This window comes from Peromyscus californicus, unplaced genomic scaffold (assembly GCF_007827085.1).
Source record: "Peromyscus californicus insignis strain IS unplaced genomic scaffold, ASM782708v3 Scaffold_4__1_contigs__length_199733344, whole genome shotgun sequence".
Taxonomy (NCBI): Eukaryota; Metazoa; Chordata; class Mammalia; order Rodentia; family Cricetidae; genus Peromyscus; species Peromyscus californicus.
In genome coordinates, this window is record NW_026294562.1 from 167,224,106 (window position 1) to 167,251,970 (window position 27,865).

At 44.9% G+C, this 27,865-nt stretch overlaps 1 protein-coding gene across 1 annotated transcript; it reads left to right on the forward strand.

The window, feature by feature from the left end:
• The first annotated feature begins 1,815 nt into the window (after nt 1-1,815).
• LOC128095217 (carcinoembryonic antigen-related cell adhesion molecule 3-like) lies at nt 1,816-15,065 on the forward strand. The gene is made up of 7 exons (XM_052714010.1): nt 1,816-1,879; nt 2,402-2,761; nt 5,580-5,939; nt 9,025-9,378; nt 10,633-10,992; nt 13,406-13,747; nt 14,782-15,065. Exons 1-7 carry the CDS (start codon nt 1,816-1,818, stop codon nt 15,063-15,065), a joined length of 2,124 nt encoding a protein of 707 aa, XP_052569970.1.
• Nucleotides 15,066-27,865: the final 12,800 nt, after the last annotated feature.

Consider the following 27,865-nt stretch of genomic DNA (forward strand, 5'->3'; position numbering starts at 1 on the left):
ACACTTAAACCTGCTTTGTGCCTTTTGCTCAGATTAACACAGAAAATAATAATCTCTCCTCAGTCTAACACAAACTGCATATATTTAGCTCATTTTTGTCTCAGAGAAATTTCAACTAGACTAAAGTTCTTTGTATATAGATTATAATTTTAAAACTTTACAGTTATGCGCAAGGTCAGAGCTGCAGGTGTCTACCAAGGTTACTAACACAAAGCACCCCAAGAAAAGCCTGCCAATTCCTTGCTTTCTAAGTCTGCTGATGAAAAATTATGTCTCAGAGTTTGTTGCATTGGGCACTGCACCCCCTCCCTCTGGTCCTGAGACTGGAAACCTTGTGTTACTATGGTAATGGCTCTGCTCCTTATCATCTCTTCTAGGAGTGTGCTATGACCTTGATGGTTTTAAAACTTTTCTCAGGATTGCAAGGAGTCTCCTGTTAGAAATGTGAGAAGTCAGGCAAGAGAGAAGGATGAGAGAGAGAACTAAGGTAGAACAAAGAGAGAACAGCAGAGAGATCAGAGGCCGAGAGAATTGACTTAGAAGAATAAAGTGAATGGACTGAAAGAGATCTGCATTCGAAGATTCCTTTGATATCCCTCAGATTAGATTTCCATCTACTTATAAGCATCTTCCCCAAGTCTCTGGGAGAACACCCCATGGGGCAGGTACCTGGGGGGCTACTCTTAACCCACCCTACAGTAGATGGAAAGAGGAGTTCTGGAGAGAAGAGTGAACGGGACGACAGGCCCTGCTTCACACTTGTGTTGAGGGAGTCAGGGAAGTTTACAGTTGACTTGTTGACCTTGCCTGATATAGTCCTAGTCAAGAGATTGCAGTTCCCCAGTGATCTCCAAGTGGGAGGATGATATCAGGACACAAACTCAATAATCAGAATACTGTTTCCATGAGCCATGACCTTGTCTAGGAGACTCATTTCCGTTCCTGTCCCTAGACCCTGCTCTGAACTACTGGCTGCTTCATGTGACTTAGAACATCTTTATGCATGGGGAACCTGAAAGCCCCCTCTCTCATGGTATCTCTCATAGGGGAAAACAAGATTGCCCTGGGGATTCACCTAGGCAAAGGACAAAGGTGACCCAGGAAGATCAGGGAGGACATGGGCTCACACAACACAGCTCAGCCAACATATAATGCTGAAGGCTGCCTTTTAGCTCTCCATAAAAAGAGTGGCCCCACATCTACCCCAACACTGAGGACATGAAACTCCTCACACAATGGCTCCTAGGCCACTCTCCTGGGTCAGGAATTTGACTAATGACATTAGTGATAAAGGATTGCTCTTCATCCCTGGTCATCACTCAGCTGGTCCCTTTGTAGACCTCAGAGACTGTCCACTTCCTTTGGGGAGTAAATCCCACCTTCTCAGAGCACTGAGGATGCAGGGCAGACCACATGCTCAGCTGGGTCTCTGTTTTACAAGGACACACAGGCAGGATGGAGGTTTCTTGTGCGCTGACAGATCCAAGGCCAGGACAGAGCAGATGTCAGGCCTGAGATGAGTGATTGTTCTCTGAGGGCCCGGGGATGCTTATCAGCCTTGTTGCTCAATGTGTTGCTTGGAGACTAAACATAAAGAAAGAAAAGATGAGAGGAATGTGGGACAGCCCTGAGAGTGGAAGGGACAGAGCAGTGCCTTGGACACAGATCCAACAACTGACAGTCCATTGTGGTGTGTGAAATGCTCCCACCTGGGAGAGTGCTCATCTCTGAAGGAGGAAGGACAGAAGAGCCTGGGAGCTGTGTAGTAGCTGAATCTCTTCTCCTAATACGAAGAACAGCACAGTGAGAAGAGAGATGGTGGAGTCCTCAATGATTCCCTGCAAGGGCTGCACCCCCTGGCAGGGACTACTCTTCACAGGTAAGTGTACCCCCTCTCTGACTGTGGGGGTGGAGGAGAACTCAAGAGGACAGGATCCTGAGAGAAGACTAGGGGTTTCTGTTTGCAGTCATGGTGCAGGAGGTGCAGTGAGGGACAGAGACTCAGAATCCTGAAGCTCTCAGAGGACAGGAGGTGATGAGGGGAAGAGCAAAGCCCCAAACACTCCTCATCCAAAGGGAGTCCATTGGTTGCCATGTTCTGAAGCTTGATGTCCCCAATCGTGGCACGGTGATTCCAAATAGAGGAGGAGGTCAGAGTGGCTTCATCACTCCAAATACTCCTTATGTGAGGAGAGCTATGGGAATACTGAGGAGGGGAGCCAGGCAGAGAAGTGAGAAGATTATTCTGGGAAAAGGAAAGGACACAGTCAGAGGCTCTGAAAAATGGAGGTCATGTTGCTCATCTCCGTCAAGGAGGGTGGACACACCACCAGCCAGATGCCTCAACTGAGTTATGATCACACCTGCTCAATATTGACACTTTTTATCCCTTTCTTTCTAGTCTCCCTTTTAACCTGTTGGTACCGGCCCACCACTGCCCACGTCACCATTGAATCAGTGCCTGCCCATGTGGTTGAAGGAGAAAGCAACCTTTTTCTTGTCCACAATCTGCCAGACAATCTTTTAACCATATCCTGGTTTAAAGAAGAAGCAGATATAGACCATAAAATTGCGACCTACACACTGAAATACAATATTGCTGTGCCGGGGGCAGCACACAGCGGTAGAGAGACCGTGTACCCAAATGGATCCCTGTGGATTCAAAATGTCACCCACAAGGACACAGGATTCTATATACTAGAAACCAGAAGTAGAAAAGTAAAATTTATATCAACAATATACATACACCTTCATGTGTACAGTAAGTAATTCTTTGTGAATTCTCCATGCTGGGTGGGGTTCAATCTACTGGACATACACAGAAGTGTTAGACCTGGCATACGCATACCGCCTCTCTGCACTGTGTCCCCATGTTGGGGTTTGAGAATTTAGTGCAGGACACATTAAATTGTGTAGAATAACTGCAGTAGAATAGAGCCCTTGCACACAAGAGAACGTGTGGTGGGTAACTCACCTAGGATATCATCCTCTGTCTAGACTCTTGGGGTTCTTAACCAGGAATGTGTCCATGAGAAAGACCTTGAGGAAATCAACATTGAGCCTGATTGAGGATAACACTGGATCTTCGGGGAGAGGGGAGCACCAGGAATTCCTGGCTCCAGTCCTCTGTCCCAGACTCAATTCCAGGTGTCCATGAGAAGCATTTTTGGATTTTGACTTCCTATGATCAGGAACAGTGATTTCTACTAGCTCAAGTTTTGTGCCATGTGCACTGTCATGAGATCCATAGTTAGGCTAGATGCCCTGGACATCTTCTCCAGAGACTCAAGAGGAAAGCATAGCTGGACAGGTGTCAGCCATTAACAGTCCTGATAGGTTTATGAGACTTCACAGGAAAGTCAGGGTCATGAAGGAGTGGGACAGAGGACAAATGTCAGCCTGACAAGTGCTTGTCCTCTGTGGTTCAGCTCAGGGAGTTCTTTCAGGAAATTCTTTCTTTTTGGTAAATGTCTTCAAGGTCTGATCTCAACAGCTCCCCAGAGGTGAGCTGCAGTTCCCGATGTGGTTACCAGGGGGAGAATCAGGACACACAATCAACACTCTGAAAGGTATTTCCCTAAAATGGAACTTACCTTGTATCCTGGCTCCCATCCCTCTCCCTGCAGACTGGAGGTCAGTGACACAGACTTCGCAGACATTCTCATTGCTTTCTGCATCTTCTGTAGTGCCAGGGGATCGTGTTGAGTACCAGACCTTATATATTTCCTTCAAGAAAGATAGGATAGCCAAGGGGAATCACCTAGACAGAGGTCCAAGGCATCTTAGAGGCCAAAGAGCACATGGGCTCAGCACATAGCTCAGCAAACAGAAGAAATGGGAGCATCATCATGAAACCCTGCATGGGATGATGGAGCCCAGAGCTCTCTTTATAGGACCCAGGTCACCTCCTCCCACACACATAGGATGTGAGGCTTCTGACTCATCTGCATAAGAGCCTTTGTCATGGTCAGAACCCTGACTAATAACTGCAGTGAGAATGGATCTGTTCCCTTCTTCCTGCCTCACTCAGCTCATCCCTTGAGACCTAGCAGTCACCTCTGTCACCTTCCTGCTAAAGGATATTCCTTCTTTTCAGAGAACCGAGCACACAGGGCAGACTGGGTGCCCAGCTGGGATTCTCTGTTGTACACGGAGTGCAGAGGCTTCCTCTTTGGTGCTGACAGTTCAAGGCCAGGACACAGCAGAGGGCAGCCCCAGGGTGAGCTGCTGTTCTCTCAGGGCACAGGGATGCTCATCTGCCCTTCTGACCACTGTGTGTTCTGGAGAACTGAGATGTAAAGAGAGAAGTAGAGAGGGACATGGGGCAGCACTGAAAGTAAGGGGACAGAGCAAGATTTTGAATAGCGAACCCCACAGCCCATGAAACTCTGGGAGATGCTCCATCCTGGGAGAGGGCTCAGTTCACATGAAGGAAGGGTAGCAGAGTCTGGGAGGAGATGTGCCACAGAGCAAGGGTCTATCAGGCCACAACGTCTAGGGATGCACCTTTGTTTCCCTCTGCAAAGAGTCACGGACTCTCAGGGGCTCCTGATCACAGGTGAGGAGACCATGAGTGGACAGGATATGGGAAGAGAGGATTGACCTACCCTCTGGAGTCTCCTAAGGGAAGAAGGACCTGAGAGGAGTCTCAGTGTTTGTAGAGAAGAAGACAAAGTGTAGGCCAGAGGCTCAGCAGCAGGTAACTTACTCTTATCCTTGGTGAATCTGAAAAAGTAACGGGGGTAGGGGATTGTTCTTACCCAAGTTTAATCAGCATGATGACAATAACTGAACACTGATGTCCTCACCTTGGCATCCTAAAGAAGAATAATTAAGCTTAAATTGATCAGTGACATGGCTCACTAGATACAAGCACTTGCTTAAATGTCTGACATGCTGAGACTAATGAACACAAGTCCTCTGACATTCACCTAGGACTGTATCCTGCACTCACTCCCATAACCTGAGTCACAATCTCGAACACAAACTCACAGACAAATACAAGTGAGTGTAAAAAATCAAAGCAAATGGAAACATTCAACTCTGTATTCCCAAACCTATGAATTTCTTAAACGTTCATGAGCATACACAGGATATCATTCATTCATTCATTCTCCACAGGTATCTGAGTTTTTCTAGGCACCATTTCTTTAAAAAAATATAAGATGAATCTAGGTTCTTACTATTCCCTAGTCCTAGTGGGCTGGAATTAAAGAAAGCTAGAAAATGAAGTCAGGTATTGACTAGATCCACAAGAAGAAAGAACATAAAAGCCAGAGAGTCAGGTGTCAAGGTCTTGTTAGAAGAGGTCAGGGAGACTTGTTCCCAACACCAGTCTACACTGATATGAGCAGTAGTTTGAGGCTTTAAACTGGGGTTATGTTGACATCTGAGCCGAGAGCGCCATACAGGGGAAATGACATGTGCAGGGACACTGAAGACATGGAAGTCAGTAAATGACAGGAAGTTACTCACCCACACACCCAAGCTAAGCTATGGACACACCTGCTCAGGACACAGGGCCTCATCTTAGCCAAATATAAAGGTCCAACTATTGATCAATCTTTCTTCTCTTTCAGCCTCTGTTTTGAACTGTGGGCGTCATCTCACCTCTGCCCAGCCAACTATTGAGTCAGTGCCACCCAGAGTTACAAAAGGGTCAAGTGTTCTTCTAGTGGTTCACAATCTCCCAGAGAATCTTCGAGCCCTTTCCTGGTATAAAGGAATTAATGTGTTCAAAAACCATGAGGTTGGCCGACACATAATAGCTAAGAATTCAAGTGTGCCAGGCCCTGCACACAGTGGTCGAGAGACAGTGTACAGCAATGGATCCTTGGTTCTCCACAATGTCACCTGGAAGGATGCTGGATTCTACACCCTATTAACTCTGACCACAGATCTGGCAGCTGAAGTAGCTCATGTGCAGCTCCAATTGGACAGTAAGTGATTCTCAAGATCATTCAGTCCTGGGTTGTGTGTGGACTCACAGGACTCTCTTGCTTGGTCTGTGCATGCCTCCACTCTGAACTGTGTCTCCACTTTAGTATTTCAGCACTTAGTGCAGGACACACATACTAGAGACAAATGGCCATAGATCAGACTCTTGCCCTCACTCTACCCTCAGAAAAGGGTGTGTGTGTGTGTGTGTGTGTGTGTGTGTGTGTGTGTGTGTGTGATGTGTGATGAGAAAGGGTAAGTCTGTACAAGTAGCATTAGACTCAATCTTGTCTTTTGGGGTTCTCACCATGAACATGATTCAGAATGAGACCATGTTGGCATCCGGCAGATGTTGGCATTCTCACAGAGAGGTGAGCACCAGGAAGCCTTTGTTCCAGACTTCTGTCTGAGGATTGACTACAAGTGATCCTTGGGACCCTTAGTTCCTTATGTACCAGGTTTGGACTCTTACTTCCTTATGGAGCTGACAGGGAATAATGGTTTTTGAATATCCACATCTCATAGCATTTGAAACCAATCAGTGCATTGTCATGAGAGTCACACTGAAGGTGTGTCACCTAGTTACCTCCTTCTGAGACTCAGCATGGAGAGCAGAGCTGGACATGTGCCCAGGCCAGCAGTCAACTGTCCTCATGGACTTATAAGACTCACAGGAAGGTCAGGGTCCCCAAGGTGAAGAAGAGAGGACACAGATCCCCCTGGCAAGTGCTTGTCTTCTGGGGTCCAATCCAGGGAATTCCCTCAGGCAGCCAAGTAGTAACAGGCTTTGCTGGTCTTGCCAGCTCCCAGACATGAGCTCCAGTCATCCTGTCAATCTCCAGGGGGTGATATTAGCTCACAGTCAAACTCTAGGATGCTGCTTTCCTGGAGAAGATGAAAGAAACTTGTGTGATTTCCATTTCTGTCACTACAGACCTAAAGTCCCTCTCACAAGGCCATTCTGAGAACAGTTCTATGCTAGGGGTTCATGTTAAGCCTCATTCCTTCTAGCATCTTCTTTAGGGAAAGAGAGGGTGACCACAGGGGAATTACCAAGCAAAGGATAGAGACATCCCTAAATTGTCAGAGTCGACATGGGAAGACCCGAACTATACCTTAGCCAACAACAAAAGAGGCTGGAATTCATGTTTCCATTTGAAACCCTCCACAGCAGAGTGAGTCAACAGCTGTCCAAGACATAGGTGACCTTCTCCACACACAAGACATGACTTTCCTGATAAAACTGTTCCGGGATATCTGTCCTGGTTGAGACCCTGAAATGGTGACCCTAGTCATAAGCGATGAGTGTCCTTCCCCTGGCATCACTCAGATGGTCCCTTTCCAGCCTTCACAGACATCCATTGCCTTCTAGTTGAGAGCTAATTCCACCTTCCCAGAGCATTGAGGACATGAGGACAACTGGGTTGACAGAAGAGTTTCTGTGTCACAAAGAATGCATAGGGAAGACAAAGTCCCCCCTCCCCCTTCGGTGCTACAGAGCCAAGGCCAGGACACAGCAGAGGTCAGCCCTGGGGTGAGCTATTACACTTCAGAGCACAGGGATGATTATTGGCCTGTTGTTTACATCTGTGGTCTGAAGGACTGAAACATAACGAAAGAGATCGGGGAAGAGAATCACCAAGCAATTCTAAGGGGAGGAGACAGCAGTACTTTGGACAAGGGCCCAACCACAGCCCAGGTGACTCTGGGAGGGGCTTCTGCCTTATAGCAGGCTCAGGTCTAGAAAGGTAGGACAGCAGAGGTGACTTCAGGACAGCAGAGCTGACTCTGGAACAGTGCAGTTGACTCTGGGAAGAAGTGACTCCAGGACAGTGGAGTGTGGTGGCAGTGCTGGATCCTTTGGAGACACACCTGTTCCAGGGATCAAGATCCCTACCTTGTTCAAGGGGCCTATGGACAAGGGCTAGTCTCCTAAATGAAGAGAGAATTCCTGACAGTGTGTAAAAGTGGGGTGCTCAGTACTGGAGTCCCAAGGAAGACAAGAGTCTGAAGGAGAATCAAGGTGTCTTCTTTCCCCCTTAGTGGAGATGACACTAAGATGCACAGAAGTTCAGCTGCAGGAAGTTCTCAATGAACAGGAAATGGTAAGGGTGCAGATGAAAGCCAGATTGTTTTCTGTTCAATGGCAATCACATTGGCTACTGCATTCTGAAGGCTGATGTTCCCAACTATGACAGGGTGACACAGAAAAGAATCTGTCCTGGGTGGGTCAGTGAAGTCTTTCAATGAGTGAAGGCAAATTCTGCCAGGCCTGGTGACCTGAGTTTTATCCTCAACTCCAATGTGGTAGATGGAAGAACCTTCTTACTCCTCAAAAATGTCCTCTTCCCCACATATAAGTACTGTGGCATGCACCTGGCCATATACACATCTATGTAGAAATGCACATGTGTTCACACCTACATGAATTCACACACACAGGCAGAGCATCACACACACATGAAATGGAAGTATATGTAAAAAAATAAGTCAAACTGGAAAATCAATTAGCCACAAAGCTAAGAGTTTCTTTCATTTAAAAAAACCTAGACATTCTGATTGGAACGTTGGTTATTTATTGTCACGTTCATTCATTCATTCATTCATTCATTCATTCATTCATTCTCCCCAGGTGTCAGAATCTTTTCTAGGTAGCATGCCTTCCAAAAAATGAGATTAGTCCTGATCTTCACAAAACCCTACTAAGTGTACTTGAAGTCAGGTGTTGAGTGGAACCACAAGAGGAAAGAACATAAAGAACAGAAAGCCAGAGAGTCAGTTGTCAATATCTATAGGGAAGCAAACCAGAACGTCATCCCCCCAACAGCAATCTACAGTGAATGTCAGCAGTGGTCTGAGGGCAGAGATTCAGGACCCTGTTGACAATAGAGCAGATAGTGCCATACAGAGAAAATGTCATGTGCAGGGACGCTGAATGCATAGAGGTCATGTGCTGACCTTCACCCAGTAGGACAGGAAGACACTCACTCACCTAGGCTGAGTAGTGGACACATCTGCGCAGGACACAGGGAACAAATGAGGCAAATACAAAAGTTCTGCTACTAATGGATCTTTCTTCCCTTCTAGCCTCCCATTGTGGATACCATCCCACCTCTGCCCAGCTCACTCTTGAATCAGTTCCACCTAACATTGCTAAAGGTCGAAGTGTTCTTCTAGTGGTTCATCATCTCCCAGAGAATCTTCGAGGTATTTTCTGGTACAAAGGAGATCGTGTGTCCCAGAGCCGTGAGATTGCCAAACATATAATAGCCACAAATTCTAGTGTGCCGGGTCCTGCACACAGTGGCAGAGAGACACTGTACAGCAATGGATCCCTGCTGCTCCATAGTCCCACCTATAAAGATGCCGGATGGTACACTCTCCTAACTGTAACCACAGATATGAAACCTGAAATAGTGCATATTCATCTCCAGTTGGACAGTAAGTGATTTTCTGTAATTATTCAGTGTGCTGTGGGGGCTTAGACACACAGCACAGTCTTTGCTGGCCTGTATATAGTGTTACTATGTTGGTCGTTGAGCACTTAGTGGAGAACACACATGATGGAGGCAAATAGATCATACTCCATCATTTGACTCACCCATGTATAGAAAGTCCTTGGCACGAAAGTAACTCAGTCAAAGATGTCAGAATACGTTCATTCTCATGGGGATCTCAATGCAAATTTCAGTTAGAAAGCCGCTGTAGGCATTAATCAGGGGATGGTTGAGGAAAACTTGGCATCTTAACAGAGAGGTGAGCACTTGGAAGCTCTGGCCACACTCCTCTTTCCTAGGCTCAACTACTAGTGATCATAGCATTTGCCAGGGCTAGAATATTAATGCCTAGGAGAGCTAAATGGGAGTAATGGTTTTTTGGCTGCCCATGTATAACTGGGATATTTATTTTCCCAAATATGAATTTCATAAATAAAATCTAGGACCTGTTGCAGAGACCATAAAGGAGCGATGCCTATTAGTTTGTTCTTGATTGCTTGCTCAGCCAGGCCTCTTATAGAACTCTGGAACCCTGAGTATAGGAGTCAAACTGCTTTATATAGACTGGACCTTCCCACAACTACCACCAGTATAAACACTGAACTCTAGACTTCCAACAGACCCATATGGTGGTGGCATTTTCAGTTGAGTCCCCCTCATTCAAATCGACTGTAGCTTGTGTGAGTTGACTTAAATCCAGCCATCCTAGACTCTAAGTCTTTCCTAATACCTGAGCCAGCAATGATATCAGACTTCTCCTGGACCCCACCCAGTCCTAGACTTATGGGCTTCAGGGCAGAGCAGCAAGGACATCTAGAAGGTGAAGTCAGGGGTTGACTGGAATCACAAAGGAAACTGAGAAAAAAAAACAAGGATGAAGATGTGGGGTCTGTGGAGAAAAAGTTCAGAGGAGGCATAATCTCAACTTCAGTGTGCTAGGTGTGCACAGTGCTTGACTGAGGGCAGTGAGGGGCAGCCATTGAGACACCCCAGGAGGGAGTTCCTTGTAGAGGAGATGACATATTCCAGAGCACTGAGGGATTAGTGGTCATGTTGTTGACACCCACCAGGTGGGTTAGAAGCACCCACACCTGCATCTTCAGGGTGAGTGATGAATCCACCTGCCTAGGATGAAGGTTGCCATCTTTCCACCAAACACAATGATCTTTGTGATAACTGTTTTTCTTGTGTGTTTCAGCCTCCCTTTCTGCTTGCTGCAAGGATGTCACTTCTGCCCAACTCACCATAGAACAGGTGCCACGGGATGCTGCTAAAGGGGAAAGCGTTCTCTTCCTTGTTCATAATCTGCCAGAAGATCTTCAAACCTTTTCCTGGTACAAATCAATATATAGCACCCACGTTTTGCAAATTGCAGAATACAGCAGCGTCACAAATTCTATCACCCAGGGGCATGCCCACAGCAGTAGAACCATAATGTACAGCAATGGATCACTGCTCCTCCAGAATGTAACAGAGAAAGATGCAGGATTCTACACACTACAAACTTTAAACAGAGTTTTCAAAACTGAAAAAATACACGTGGAGCTCCATGTGAACCGTAAGTGATTCTCTACGGCCTCTAGCTGCTGGGTGTGGCTTATCCTACTTTGTACACTGGGTTGTTAGGACTGAGCTGTGCCTGGCTTCTCCCCCTCTGCATTGTGTCTCCCCCCCCACTGGGGTTTAAGCCCTTACTGAAGGACACACACAATTTGGAAAAACTGTAATGTATCAGAACCCCTCACCTGTCTTTACCTACAGAGCAGAATATCTGTGCTGGGTAAACTCAGCCCCAGGATTTTAGCTTCCATGCAGACCCTTGGAGGTGTCACCATGCACATGATTCCTGAAAGGATCTCCGAGGGTCAAGCAGTCCCCAGTTGAGGAAGTCATGGGATCCTCACACAGGGCTCTGGGAAGCCCTGGCTGCAAATCTCTGTCCCTGGATAGACTCCAGAAAACACTTGGGAGCTTTTTGTCACTTATGGGACTTATCTTCCCTTTAGAGCTGACAAGGAACAGGGCTTTATTGGTATGTGGAACCAGCTAGTGCATGGTCATGAGAGGTATGCTTAGGCTGAGTCCCCTGGATTATCTTCACCAGAGACCACATGTGGAGAGTACAGCTGGTCAGGTGCCCAGACCATTAACTAGCTGTCCTGATGAAATCATAAGACCTCACAGGAAGATCAGGGTCCCAAAGGGGAGGAAAAAAGGACACAAGTCCTCCTAGCAAGTGATTTTCCTCTGGTGTCCAGCATTTGAATTCTCTCTGGCAGGCAAATAGTAAGAGGTGCTTATCTGGACATCTCCAAGACATCTGTGCATTTCCTCTAGTTATCACTAGGTGGCTATAGGACACAGAATCAACATGTAGAAAAGTATATCCTGGAACCATGAGATTAACCGTAGCCTAAATTCCATCCTCCTCCCTTACAGACCTGGAGGTCAATGACAGCCCTCTTAGACCTACTGGTTCCTTCCTGTGTTTCTAAGCATACTTCTCTGCCAGAGAATCCTGTGTTACCCCCCCCCCCCCCCCCCGCCAACTACTGCCACATCCCTTGAGGACTACACCTAGACAGAGGTCAGCTGCATCCAAGGAAGGACACAGAGAGACCCAAGGCATAGCTCAGCCTTCATAGAAAGATTAAGGGTCTCTATGTAATCTCCCTAGGATGATGAGCCACTGCCCTCTCTGCAGAACTCAGGTCACCTCCTGCTTCACATCCTCATGATTCTCCTATTGGGCTTCATGACAATGTGCCCTGACCGTTGACTCCATTAAGAATGGTTCTGTACCTTGTCCAGCCATGAGTCAGAAGGGTCCTTTCTAGTACTCACATACATCTCTGTCACCTTCCTGCAGGGAGTAAATCTCACCTTCTCAGAGCATTGAGATCACAGGGCAGACTAGGCACTCAGCTAGGAATCTGTGTCATAAAGGACAGGTTGGTAGAACACAGCAGAGGAGAGCGTGAATTGTTGTTGCCCTAGGGCACAGAGATGATTATCAACCTTGTTGCTCATTGCATGGTCTGGAGGACTGAAAAAAATATAGAGAGAAGTTAACTGGGAAACCAGGCAGGACTAAGAGTTGAAGGGACAGAGAATGGCCTTGGACAACATCCAGCCTGTCAGGAGGCTGAGCTCAGAGGAAGGAAGGCTGTAGGGATTGGGGTAAGTGCTGGACCAAAAGGTGTTCACCACAGAGGGAGGGCAGAGCAGGCTGTAGCCACCATGGAGGTTCACTGTGTGCTTCTCTGTAAAGGTTGCAGCCCTGGTAGTGGCTTTTGCTCACAGGTGAAGAGAACACTGCCTGGTAGTGAGTGGGGAGGGAGCTCATAGACTAGGTAGAATATTTTAAGGTGGAAGGATAGGAAAGGCTCCCTCAAGTTGTTCCCTGACTTCCATCTAGGTACTATGACAAGCATTCACGCATACACACAGGATGTCATCCACCTGCTCCTGCACAAACACTCACACTCATACACACCCAGACCCACACACTGACTCCCCACACATGCATAAGATAATGTAAGCTGGAGTTGTAACTGGTGTCAGTAGCTCCACACATGAGAATTTCATAAACACCTGGACTTGCAAATCCATGAACATTCATTCTTCCCCATCCACCCACATTTTTCTGAGCCAGTCCATGCCTTAGGCCTTCCAAAAAGATCAAAGTAGATTTTCTAACAAGGCTCCATCTCTAGTGAATTGAAGACGGACCAGGAAGCCCATCTATAATTGATGTCAGGGGTTGATGGCATCCAAAGAGGGAAGAGATCAAAGAGGGCAGAATGTGAAGACTGGGGTCTGTAAGGAAGAAGTGAAGTAAGGCACCTCTGAGTTTACAGACATGCCCACCCACTTCAGCCGAATGATGGACCTAAACTTCACATTACACCAGAAACAAAGTTCTCAGTATTGATGAATTTGTTTCTCTTCTCTTCTATCCTCCCTTGTAGCTTGCCGGCTCCCTCCCGCTCAGCTCACTATTGAGTCAATGCCACGCAATGTTGTTGAAGGGGAAAATGCTCTCCTACTTGTTTATAATATCCCAGAGAACCTTCGATCCTTTGTCTGGTATAAAGGGATACCAATTGTTAAAAGTACCAAAATTGCACAGAATGTAGTAACCAGTAATAAAACTATGCTGGGGCCTGCACACAGTGGAAGAGAGACTATGTACCCCAATGGATCTCTACTGTTCCAATATGCTGCCCAGAAGGACACTGGATTCTACACCCTACGAACCTTAAATGCACAGTTTGAAACTCAAGAAGCACATGTGTACCTCCACATATACAGTAAGTGATTCTTTGGAGTCTCTGAGTTCTGGTGGGGTTGATTTCTCTTTATACACACAGGAATGTCCATTTTGGACTGACTGTTTCCTCTCTATATTGTGTCTCCACATGGGGGTTTGAGTACTTAGTACAGGACACACTTCAGGTAGACATAGTAAATTTGACCAGAATCCCTCATGTAACGAAATCTACAGACAAGGATTTGTGTTCAGTAACTGAGCCCAAGGGTGTCAGTCAGCCTCAGAATATTGGGGCTCTCACCAGGATCATGGCCTTGAGCAAGACCCCTTGGGAGTCAGGCCTGGCCTATCTTAGAGATCTATGGTTTCATCATAGTGAAGTGAGCATCAGGAAGCCCTGGCTTCAGACCTCTGTTTCAGACTCAACCCCAGGTGACCATGGAGAGCCCTTCTCTTGGGCTTGAGTTTGACTTCCTGTTAGAGATGACAGGGAACAAGGTGTTGTTGACTGTCTAAGACCCATAGAGTGCGGGACCAGCTGTGCAGTACTGTGACAGCTGCGGTTAGGTAGGTCACCTGGGCATCTCCTACTCAGTGGACAGGTGCCAGGACATAAGCCAACTCTTCTGATGATGGGCTTAACAGACTTCACAGGAAGGTCAGGGTCCCCAAGAGGAGGACCCCTAGAGGAGATATTTCTCTAGTCATCTTTTCATCCTTAGGGGTCCAGGCTAGGGAATTTTCCGCTGCAGGCAAAAAGTAACAGATGCTGCTGAGTTGAGCAGATCCCCCATCTGAATGTCATGCTGTTGTTCATAACTAAGCTTACTCAGAGACAAGAAATGATCATGCACTGTGTGCACAGGTGAAGGGAAATAGTCTCAGGAAATCCAGAGGCTGAATCAGGGTCACACAAGCCATGAGTGGCAGATCCAAACTACAAGAAGACTGTCTATTGTCATAGCCCCAATGTCTCCACCCTAGAGGCTTTATTACGTGTCCACTGACTACAGAGGGGCTTGTTGAGATCTCTGAAGAGCTGTTGTCATTTCCCCCTCCTTTTTTGCTTCACAGAGCCTGTAACACAGCCCTTTATCCGAGTCACCAGCACCAAAGTTACAGTGCGGAGCTCTGTTGTGTTCACCTGTCTCTCAGCTGACACTGGAATCTCCACCCAATGGATCTTCAATAACCAGAATCTGCAGCTCACAGACAGGATGACCCTGTCACCGAAAAAGTGCCGACTCAGCATAGATCCTGTGAGGATGGAGGATGCTGGAGAGTATAAGTGTGAGGTCTCCAACCCAGTCAGTTCAATGACCAGTCTCCCAGTCAGGCTTGCTGTAATGAATGAGTGACCTCTCTGCTCTCACACTACAGCAGAGTAGGGGCATTTCTTTATCAATGGTGTACAACAAGGAGAAAAATTTTGTGGTAGAAATGGTCAAGTACTACTCAGGTACAGCTGACTTGGTGGCTCATGACTGTAATCCTGGCATAAACGTGTGTCTAAAGACAGGCCAGGATATAAACAGAGACTTGGTTTGCAAAAGGGAAAAGAAGACATCAATATAGTAAACAGAATTGCAAAGGAGATAAGAGCTTGGGGTTTGGATTAAATATATAGACAATTCTCAGAATCCATGGAAATTCATTTCATGAACCCCCAAACTTCTGGATGCTCTGCGTCCCCTGTTAACATGCTGCAGTGTTTGCATGAAGAGAAATGCATCCTCTCCTGTATCCAAATACATTCCACGTAGAACTCATTCACACTATGCTGCCTAGACAATAGTCATTTATGTGAAGTGAGGAAGAGTGACAGGAGAAGGGACTGTCCTTTTTACCTACAGATATAACTTGTTACTAAAAAGTTTTGATCCACAGTTTATTTTAGGTACACATGTGAAAAAACATGACATGTCAAAAGGCTGACCTGGACTGCTTCTAACTTGAGAGTGGCATTGACAGGGTGACATTACACAAGGTTCCTTTTCCTGTCAACACTTTTTGAGACATATATGGGATTTCCCATTTGGCTATTTTGAAGTGGGCAACTAAGGGGCATGAACATATGGATATGTTCATGTGACCATCACCATTGTCCATTCCCAAAGCCTTGTTAATCCAGTCCCATTCCCTCCAGCCCTGTGCAACCACATCTATTTCTTTCTCTATGCCTGTGACAAAACAGTATATCCAATTATTTGTGGTCAATATTAATTTATAGAAGAAGGGCTAAGATGGGTGGGCGTGCTCACCAGTTTCACAAATTTCTGTAGAATCTTAAGGATTTTCTACAGATAACTTCAAGTCATCTACAGACATATGTTACAGCTGAATGATGGACCATGTTCACTTCTTTGTCTTGTCTAATTGTTCTGTCTAGGACTCCTAAGGAATACTGAACAGATGTGGCCACAGCAGCATCCTTGTGTTGATCCAGGTCTTAGAGGAAAAGCTCAGTGTCCCCCCCCCCCCCCCGAATACAGAATTGGCTGTGTGTTTTCATGTGTTCCCCAAATGCACTGGGAATTATTCTATTCCTAGGTTGCCTGTTTCATTCTTAACAACTGTTCATTTTAGCTAGGGGTGGTGGCACTCACCTTTAATCCCAGCACTTAGGAGTAAAGTAGTAAAGAAGTAGGCAGATCATCTCTGTGAGTTTGAGGCCAGCCTGGTCTACAATGGGAGTTCCAGGACAGCCAGGGCTACACAGAGAAATCCTATCTTGAAAAACCAAACCAAACAAAAAGACTGTTCATGTTTGTGAAATGGCATCAGTTTTGTGTTTCTTCATGCTTCTATCTCTGTAGGTTCTGGGCTTCTTGGAATGTGTCTGTTTCATCTAGGTCAGTCAACAATTATCAAATAACTATTGAGTACTCATGGAATTCTTAGAATTCTGAAAATGGAACATAAAGTGTCAAATTTCACTTTTAGTACTAATAATGTTAATTTTTTTTTTTTTTGGTTTTTGAGATGTGGTTTTTCTGCGTAGCTTTGTGCCTTTCCTGGAACTCACTTTGTAGCCCAGGCTGGCCTCAAACTCACAGAGATCCTCCTGACTCTGCCTCCTAAGTGCTGGGATTAAAGGCGTGTGCCACCACCACCTGGCAATAATGTTAATCTTTTAAAAATAAAGAAAATCAGATTAATGTTTGTCAAAACTGTTAATCAGTTCAAAGAGTCAACTTTTGATCCATTGATTTTGTAAAAGATTATTATTTATTTGTATCATTATTCAAACCAACAGGAAGTCAAGTAGAGAGCATGGAAGAATGGTGCTTCCTGGAAAACTCTTCAGGATTTCCCTAGCTACCTTCTCCTTATATAGCCTGGGAAAACATGCCTAGGAATGGCAATATCCAAGGTGTGCTGGGTGCTCACACATCAATTTGTAACAAGTAAATAGTCTCCAAATGTACCCACAGGTCAAACTTAAGGAGACAATTACTTGAGGTTCCCCAGGTGTCTAGATCTTATGTTATGAGCTACAGCAAAACAAGCACACATGCTGAGCACACCAGGTCCATCATTCCAGTTTCAGCAAGTTATTGCTTTTATGTTCTATATGTCATATAGTCACTATCCATCTGAACTTTACAAAAGCTCTCTACAGGTCCACACATAATTGGGAAGGGGCATTATAGCCCATGGGAAACATAGTTCTGTTGAAACCCTGCTCTAATCCTTCACATTCTTAGATGATTCCTAGATTCATGCTTCATCCTTAGGTAACCAGTGGCTTATGTCAGTCATCATGAACCACCTGAGCAGAATGGCTCGTGTTGTGGTCCACCTGGACCACTGATCTGAAAGCAGGCCTGCTGCTGGTCTCCTGGTTGAGATTTCTGTTCACACATCAAGTCCTGAGGACGGGTTGTGAGGTTACCCAGTGAAGCCACACGGGAACTCTAATCATCATCTATCTTTAGTACAGTCTTAGCAAAGCTTTGGAGGGCACTGGATCATACTGAGCCATGGAGTTCAATGCATCTTGAGGGACACAGCAATTTGGGCTGTACGATCCTCCTAGGGATGCCTATCATCAACTTCTGTAGCTCCTATCCCATGTAACCAGTCTGTTTCACTCTCATAACGAGGGCCCACCCTCTTGGAGCATTCAGATTACCTTGCATCTCCTGTGATTCACCTTCTCACTTACTTCATACTCTGGTTGACAGGGACAGGCCAACACTAGTTGAATGAGACCCTTGCTAGTGTCAGAGGTCCCCCACAGGGCAATCTCCTCTCTGTTGTCTGCACTGCACCGTTATAGATAACTACAAGAACAATTCCCAGTCAGTGGAGGGTGAGGACTTAGTAGCATAAATGTGAACCTGAGTCTCAGGATATAAACTACCATGTGGTGGATAAGTATTTAGAACCTTTGAAGGGTGTTAGGTTGATGCTGTCTGAGATTGACAGGGCTTTCAATTTTTCAATGTCCTTAAGACTGACTTAGTATGCTATGAGTGTGTAACCTAGGACCCAATGAGTGCAACATAATGTGACACAGTCAATATAAATGTTACCTGTGAGTAAATTCTGTGTATTTACACAGGGCCAGAGACAGACTCCTCAAATCCTTTCAGTTTCATGACATAAAACCACCTCTACCAACACCTAGGTTGGCCATGTCATCCTGTGCTTGCTCATGTCTTGTGGGCGGCAAGAATATATCATAGAGATTCAGCTGTGTATTAGAGCTGAACTTTGACAGGCCAAGGGTCTGTCAAAATGCAAAGCCATTGATTATGAATATTTGGTGTTACCTAGCCTTTAATATTCCAGCTGTCTTCTGCTATGAAATCCTTGCATGCTCAGACCAATTGGTAAACAGTTCAGCTCTCTAGACCTGCTGAACCTACTAAGTTACTAACTGCTCTGCTGAGTTGGAGACAAGCTGGTGGGAGAAGCCTAGCTTTGTTTCCTGTGCTAATGAAGCTCAGACCATCCCCTGGCCTTGAGGAAGCCTAGTGGTTCTCCAGAGCAGTTTGAGAACAAAAGAGGTTCTTACATATCAAGGTGAGAGATAAAACAACATTCCTGAGAAGGCAGGGAACCATGTGCCCAGGGGGAAAAAAGGCAGGTATTTTTTGTAGATAGGGAGAGAACAGCATGGAGAAGGGAAAAGAGAATGGAAGAACTAGATGGGTAAGAACTTGAAAGGAACAAACTGAGATGGGGAAGAACTAGATTGAAGAAAGTACTAGAGGAATGAGATGGAAGATGAGGAAGAGCCAGATGGAGAAGTACTAGCTGGGTAAGAAAAAGCTGAAAAGGACCTAGATGAGGCAGAATTAATACAAGAGAATTAAGATAGAACTTAGAGGGAGCAATAGATAAGTATAGAGAGAAATCAAGCAAGAAAGGAGTTAGGCACAAGAATGGAACTGAAGCTGTGTACATAGGATGTTATGCCAGAGGAATTAAAGCAAGTGGACCATAGAGCTCAGTGTGCTGAGATTCTATTTCCAGAAAATAGTCCCCGCTGTTAGTAGTTCTCTCTCCTGAGCCCCTGGGATGTATAATATTAAGGCTGGTCCCTCTAATAATATACAAGACTCATGCACATCAATCCAGGTCCATGCAGGAACCAAGTATGCCATAGGGGCACTTCTTCTGTCTGGCAAAGCTCAGAGTTACCACATGTCATGGAGAAATGTGACATCTCAGATCACTTAACACATGTGAGTGTAGTTGGGGATTTTTAGTATGTATGATCTGCTGATGTTGGAATATAATGGCTGCAATGGTTGGCACAGAATCACACACCTACTTCAGTATACTCCTAGACTCAATTGGGTGATACTTTTGAAAGTTGACATGGCTCTCAGAACTATTTTTGCCTTCTAAAGGCAGGAATTTCCCTTTCTCTCTGATGATTCCCCATTTGGATTTGTTCAGTTTACTCCATAAATGATCTGCCTCCTAAAATATTTATTCAGAAATATATTAGTTTTATTTCTATTGCTGTGATAAATCACCATGTCCAAGCCAATGTATGAAGAAAACAATTTATTAGGGTTTATGCTCTATCATGGCAGGGAGGCACTTCAGCAAGCTACAGGCAGTGTAGTGGGACCAGGAAGCTGAGAGCTCACCTCATGGACTGCAAGCACAAATAGAATAAATTGGAAATAGCTCAGGGATTTTTATTCTCAGAATTTGACAAAGCAATGATCTCACTGCAGAGGTCATGGCTTCTAAACCTCACCAAACAGTGCCACCAATCATGGACAAAGAGTTTATGAGCCTGAGATGATGGTGGACATCTGTTATTCAAACAACTACAAGGGACAAACATCAGCCATTTTCTGTGCAGTGTCTGTTTGATCTGCCCGAAATCTTGCCTTCCTCAATGGAGAATCTCAGCCAGAATCCCCAGAACTCTTTATCCCCAATATCACTTTGTTGCTTGGATTCTAATGGCTTCCTCACCACATCAATGACACACACACCGGGAAGTCCATTGAAGGGGAAAAAACCGAACTCATTTATTCAATAACAGGGAAGTCCTTATATACCTTGCTCCCAATGCCCAGTCTGTGTGGTCATCTTTCATTGGCTGGGCATGATCAGGAACTCTGACAAAATGAGGAACTCTGATAGCAACTGTTGCTAGGTCCTCAGGCAGACTCCACATGATCAAGAACTCTGACAGTGACCAGGAACTCTGATAGCTGCTGTTGCTAGGCCCTCATGCAGACTCCAGGTTGTCTCTTAAGGAGTATGTTATATGCATGCCTTGGCAACTGGTCTGAGCCAATTTCCTTAACCCTACGTGCCTATCCTACTACATATCCACCCTTTAATTTTATTACATGGGCACTGAGCTTCATCTTTACATAGCTCTCTTACCATACAGAACTTTACACAGTTCTTAGGCATAGCTCCTCTATGTAGCAGCAGCTCTTTCATACAGCTCTCTCTCACACTCACTCACACATCTTTCTTTTACAATATTCACCCACTCTTTACTCAATCACTCACTCTTTCATCTCACGTCCTCACACTTCTCTCATGCTTTTTCTTCACCTCTCATTCAGCACACACACACACACACACACACACACACACACACACACACACACACACACTTCACTCACATTCTGCAGCAGGTCTCACGTAGCTCTACACAGCTGTCTCTCTCCACACCACCGCACCTGCTCTCTCACAGCCAAAACTCTGGATAATTTTAAGTTTCATTTTCAGAGTCTTACCCATTCTCACAGCACAAGGTAAGTCACGTAGTTTCTCTTAGGCTAGTAATGTCATGTTTACCCATGCATGTAGCTCTGAGTTGGTGAGCGATCCTAGACAGTAAACAATTGGCTGAACCTTGAGCAGTCAGGATACGTGCAGAAAAAGAGCTTCTGCAAGGAGCTATAGCAATGTAAACAGCTTGGCCTTGATTCAGCAATAAACAACACCTGGGAATTAGTCTTTGTGTATTTTCTGCAGAGGCAGTCTAGTCTTTATTGAATTTGTTCTAAGGTTTTTGCAAAATGTGTAAAAGGCTGTCTTTGAGACTGAGAATACTGTTACTTTCCTATGTCAGTAAAGAAGAATATTCTGATATTATTTCTATACATCAGAATTATACAGCTTAAACAGAAGTCATAACCTGACCATCCACAACTATAAGTATGCCCAAAGATATAAAGCACACTACCAAAGGGCTGTGGAAAGCACCTCACAGCTGTCCTTTTGGGGGGTAAAATGGTGGCACATGAGAATGTTACAAACTGAAAATAACCAGTTTCCACACCTTGTGACCTCCTGGCTTTTCCAGGTGTTCACCCCATCAGGGAGTTATATGTCTGGTGTGTCAACTTGTGGAACACTAGTTGTCACCTGCTGTATACTCCAATGACCATCGGCAATTATCCCTTTTTCATTTTGAAAAATTTAAAAATTACTCACGACTTTATGTGTCAATGTTTGAAAAGTGATGATCTTCCAGCAGGGGTCCTGGTTCCTAAACTTCTCCAAACAGTGGCACCAACCAGGAGCCAAGAGTTTATGTGCCTGAGATGATGATGGACATCTGTCTCCACTACAAGTGACAAACACCAGCCATTTTCTGTGCAGTGTCTGTTTGATCTGCCCCAAATCTTCCCTTATTAATGGAGAATCTCAGCTAGAATCCCCAAAAGTCCTTATCCCCAATATCATTTCTTGTAATCAGACCCAATAGCTTTGCCACGGATCTCAGTGAGACAATAGCCATGAAAATCACAGTCCTTTCTAATTGGAACCCTGAACTGTCAACAGAAAAGCTTTGATGTGAAATGTTTTGGTTTTCAAAAAAATATAGAAGTTATTTCCTAGCCTGTGTTCCTGGGTACCAGCACATCCTAATCTTCCCAACAGAATTGGTTGGATACCTTACTCACCCTTGATGCAGTGGGGAGGGGCTTGGTCCTGCCTCAACTGAATGTATCAGGCTTTGCTGACTCCCCATGGGAGGCCTTACCCTTTTGGAGGAGGGGAATGGGATGGTTTGGGGGCAGGCTGTAGGAAGTGGTAGGAGGGATGAGAGGGGGATCTGTGGTTGGGATATAAGAAGAATAAAAAATAATAAAAAACAAGAAAATCACAGTCCTTTTCATTGGAACCCTGAACTGTCAGCACCAAGCTTTGATGTGAACTTGTTTTGTTTTTCAAAGATAGAGAAGTTTGTTCCTAGCCTGTGTCCCTGGGTACCAGGAAATCTTAATCTTCCTGACTTGATTTTCACCCTGAGTCATTACCCATTGTTGTTTTCCTGTTTGCTTCTGTCAAAATGTGGATCGATCCTGGAACTTGAGTACACTATTTCCTAGCCCTGGGCAGTCTCACATAGTAGGAAGGACTTTCTAGGGGGTGAAATTTCTTTAAGGGCAAGTTGATTTCTTTTTATCACAAACTCATGACTTCCTGTCCCCTTCATTAACTTCTACAACAGCCCCTATAAAGAGGGTACACTGGGATTTGAAAAATGTTCATATTCTTCTTTTCCCACAAGAAAGAAACAACTCCTCACAGAAGGTGACCAGCAGCTCAGAGTTTTGCTCCCAGCTCTGTTCCTGTATCACAAGGTGACTAGTTCTACTCTGTAGGTGAAGATTATCTGTGGTAGGTCTGTTATGGGTCAGGGTAAGATGCATCCCCAATGATTTGTTGATGCTATGTAATGATTCTTTTAAAGGGTGAAAATATGTCACTGATGGACATTAGAGGGTTCCTGTGTTCAGGAGAAGAGAAATGGGGAAGGAACCCTTAGAGTAGAATGCCTCTCAGCTGAGTCCCATCTCTGGAAGTCCAGTTGTATAAGGCTATGGTCATGAGCATATGTGATGGTCACAGACGGGGAACTTCCTGTCCTAGTTAGCAGTAAGTGTCAAACAGATACAGCATAAAGAGACCATTGTGGGGACCACATCTCAATTGAGCCATTGTCCTATTCAGATTATCTGCAGACTTGTCTGTGAGGGATTGTCTTGATTGTCCTAATGTATGTTAGTGGTCCAAGGTTATTGTAGGTAGAGCCATGGTTATGCGGGTGGCCCTAGGTTGTTTAAGTAAGCTAGCTAAGCTTAAGCCAGAAAGAAAGGGGGAGAGACAGAGAGTCAGAGAGAGAGACAGAGAGTCAGAGAGAGAGAGACAAAGAGTCAGAGAGAGAGACAGAGAGGTAGCAAGCAACTTTCCTTCTTTGTTCCTGCCTTCAGGTTCCTGTCTTGAATTTCTATCCTGACTTCAGTCAGTGGTGGATTTGACCTCATTGTGTCAGACAAGTAAATCCTTTGATCCCTAAGTCACTGATTTTAGAGTGTTTACACAACAGCAGGAGCACAACTAGAAAACAAAGTCTTTAGTTGAGAGCACAAAGCACATCTATTTGGATCATAATAGTATTCTCCTTACTTATATGCAAATCCATTATCATCCTTTTGACAAAGAGATTAGATCAAGAGGCTGACCAGTGAGGTTCAGGTGCAACCCCTATTCTGACACCTGCTGCCTTTAGCTTAGGACAAAGTGATAGGACTTTCCCTTGTTATTTTTAGTTCAGGAATTACGAGGAACTATCACAAACTCTCCCTAGATTCATTCCACATTGCCTGGAATCACTGTGAGCATGATGACTAGCTCTCCAACGCACTTGTGCCCAAGTATCTGGCCACTTCACAGCATTTGAGCCTGGTGCCCATTTCTCTGCAGCCACAGACACAAGCTGTAGGTCTCCTGTTGTTCTCGAGATGGTGACACAATGACACAGAATCAACATTCAGAAAATTATTTCATTGTGTATACATACCACATTTTGGTTACCCATTAATCAGTTGAAGGCCATTAAGTGTTTACATTTTCTAGCTATTGTAAATATAGTAGAATTGAACATGGTTGAGCATGTATCTATTGAGTAGGGTGACAAGTCCTTTGATCAAAAGCCAGAGTGGTTCAGTTGGGTCCTGTGGTAGATTTAATTATCAATTGATTGATTGATTGATTTGTTTGCTTGCTTGTTTGTTTTTGTGAGAGTTCTCCACACTGATTTGCAGAGTGTTTGTACCAGTTTGGAACACCACCACTCCTTTCTCCATACCCTCATCAGCATTTGTTGTAGTCTGTTAGTCAATCTTGCTGGTGTAATTGGAAATCTCAATGTTGTTTTAACTTATATTTCCCTAATTCTTAAGGATGATAAACACTTCAGGAAATAGTTCTTAGTCATTTTTATTTTTATTTTTAATTCTCTGCACAGAACCATGGCCAGTTTTAAAACTCAATCATTTCTTTTCTTCCCCCACTATCTGTCTCTGTCTCTGTCTCTCTTTCTTTAGTTTTGGAGACAGGGTCTCTTTAACAGCTCCCTAGGTCCTGGAACTCACTTGTAGACCAGATTGGCCTCAAACTCATAAAGATCTTCCTGTCTCTGCTTTTTGAGTACTAGGATTAAAGGCAAGTTCTAACATACCAGGCTCTGTTTTCTTATATCTTTTTTTGTTATTTAAAAAAATATTCTGTATTTGGTTCCCTGTCTGATGTATAGCTGGAAAAGATTTTCTCCCATTCTCTTTTCACTTGCTGGCTTCTTTTCTTTAATGTATAGATGCTTTTTATTTTTATGATATCCCATTTGTCAATTGTTTTCATAATTCCTAGCAAAGGGAGTCCTGTTCAGAAAGTTGTCTTTTACACTTATATCATGTAGGACACTATTTTTTCTTCTAGCAATTTCAGCATTTCATATTTCACATTGAGGTACATGACCTAGTGCAGGATATTTGATCATACTGTGAAGATGTCTCTGTTTTACCTCACCTGCCTATGAGTACTTCTGATTGGTTTAATAAAGAGCTGAGTCATTGGGGCTTGAGAGATGGCTCAGAGGTTAAGAGCACTGACTGCTCTTCCAGAGGTCCTGAGTTCAATTCCCAGCAACTACATGGTGGCTCACAAACATCTGTAATGGAATCTAGTGCCCTCTTCTGGCCTGTAGTCATACGTGCTGTATACATAATAAATAAAAATAAATCTTTTTTTAAAAAGAGCTGAGTGCTCCCATCTTGCCCCGGACTTCCCTTTTGGAGCACAGGTGAGTGGTGCCCTAGCTTGCCCCAGACCCCATCCCTGGGCACCAGCCACTCCGGGGAAGACCTGCCCAACTTGGCCCCAGGATCTGGCCACCGGGCAGGTTCCCTTCTAGCCCCACCGGGAAGGATCCCCTTCTCCAAGACCCCTGGCAGACCCTGCAGTCTCCACGCCCTGCCCCCACGCCCATCCGCCCCAGTCCCAAGCCTCTTCCTGAGACTTAGAGGCCGGCCCCCAGCTCCCATCTTGCCCCGGACTTCCCTTTTGGAACACAGGTAAGTGGTAGCCTAGCTTGCCCCGGACCCCATCCCTGGGCACCAGCCACTCTGGGGAAGACCTGCCCAAATTGGCCGCAGGATCTGGCCACCGGGCAGGTTCCCTTCTAGCCCCACCGGGGAAGGATCCCCTTCTCCAAGACCCCTGGCAGACCCTGCAGACTCCACGCCCTGCCCCCACGCCCATCCGCCGGAGCCCCAAACCTCTTCCTGAGACTTAGAGGCCGGCCCCCAGCTCCCATCCTGCCCCGGACTTTCCTTCTGGAGCAGGAGAGAGAGAGAGAGAGAGAGAGAGAGAGAGAGAGAGAGAGAGAGAGAGAGAGAGAGAGGTGGAGGGGGGAGGAGGGGGGGGAGGGGGGGAGAGGAGGTAGAGGGGGGAGAGGGGAGAGAGAGAGAGAGAGAGAGAGAGAGAGAGAGAGAGAGAGGAGAGAGAGAGAGAGAGAAAGAGAGAAGAGCTCCCATCCTGCCCCGGACTTTCAATTTGGACAAGAGAGCTCCCATCTGGACAAGAGAGAGAGATTTCCTGAATCTGTCAGCTCTGTCTGAACCAAGTGTGCAGATAAGGCCAAGAACGAACCACAAGGAGATGGGCAGACGTCAAGGCAGAAACATATACAACAAAATGAATAGCAATACAGCATCACCAGGACCTAGCCCTCTTCCATCACCTAGACCTGAACATCAGAAATTGGAAGAAGCAGAAGAAAACAGCCTTATGAATGACATCATGAAGAAGCTAGAGGCTTGTGTAGAGGAAAAGACAAAAAAATGTGAAGAACGCTGTAAACAACTAGAGGAAAGGGCACACAAATTAGAAGATATCAATAAAGTCCTGGAAGAAAACAATAAAGTACTGAGAGAAAATCAAGAAAAATCAATGAAACAAATGAAGGAAACAGTCCAACACCTGAAAAGAGAAATACAAAAAATGAAGAAGACACAAACAGAGGGAATGCTGGAAATAGAAAATCTGAGTAAATGATTGGGAACTTCAGATGCAAGTATAATCAACAGAATGCAAGAGATGGAAGAGAGGATCTCTAGCGTTGAAGATACAGTAGAAGAAATACATTCATCAGTCAAAGAAAACACTAAAGCCAACAAAGTCATGAACCAAAATGTCCAAGAAATTTGGGACACCATGAAAAGACCAAACATATGAATAATAGGGGTCGAAGAAGGAGAAGAATACCAACTCAAGGGCACAGAAAATATATTCAACAAGATCATAGAAGAAAACTTTCCCAACTTAAAGAAGGAAATGCCTATGAAGATACAAGAAGCTTATAGAACACCAAACAGACTAGACCCCCCAAAAAAGTCCCCTCGTCATATAATAGTTAAACAACTAAACGTACAGAATAAAGAAAGAATATTAAGAGCAGCAAAGGAAAAAGGCCAAGTGACATATAAAGGCAAACCCATCAGAATAACACCAGATTTCTCAATGGAGACTTTGAAAGCCAGAAGGACCTGGACAGATGTAATGCAGACACTAAGAGACCATGGATGTCAGCCTAGACTAATATACCCAGCAAAACTTTCAATCACCATAGATGGAGTGAACAAGACATTCCATGACAAAGCCAGATTTAAACAATACTTATCCACAAACCCAGCCCTACAGAAAGCACTAGAAGGAAAATTCCAACCTAAGGAAGTCAGATACACCCTTGATAAAGCCATAGCAGTAAACCCCAACGTATAGAAGTACACACACATCACCACCAAAAAATAACAGGAATGAACAATCACTGGTCATTAATTTCCCTCAATATCAATGGACTTAATTCACCTATAAAAAGACATAGGCTTACAGAATGGATACGAAAGCAGGACCCATGTTTCTGCTGCATACAAGAAACACATCTCAAATTCAAAGATAGACACTACCTAAAACTAAAAGGCTGGGAAAAGACATTCCAATCAAATGGTCTTAAGAAACAAGCGGGTGTAGCCATCCTGATATCCAGCAAAATAGACTTCAAACTAAAATCAATCAAAAGAGATCAAGAAGGGCATTACATACTCATCACAGGAAAGATCCACCAAGATGAAGTCTCAATTCTGAATATTTATGCCCCAAACACAAGGGCACCCACATATGTAAAAGAAACATTACTAAAGCTTAAATCACATATAAAAACCCCACACATTAATAGTGGGAGACCTCAACACCCCACTTTCACCACTGGACAGATCTCCCAAATTGAAACTTAACAGAGAAATAAAGGACTTAACTGATGTCATGACTGAAATGGACTTAATCGATATCTACAGAACATTCCATCCTAACA

Coding starts and splice junctions, on each gene's coding strand:
- LOC128095217 (XM_052714010.1), top strand. CDS start 1,816: ATGGTGGAGTCCTCAATGATTCCCTGCAAGGGCTGCACCCCCTGGCAG. Junction 10,993..13,405: donor CGTGGAGCTCCATGTGAACC/GTAAGTGATTCT, acceptor CCTCCCTTGTAG/CTTGCCGGCTCCCTCCCGCT. Junction 13,748..14,781: donor TGTGTACCTCCACATATACA/GTAAGTGATTCT, acceptor TTTGCTTCACAG/AGCCTGTAACACAGCCCTTT.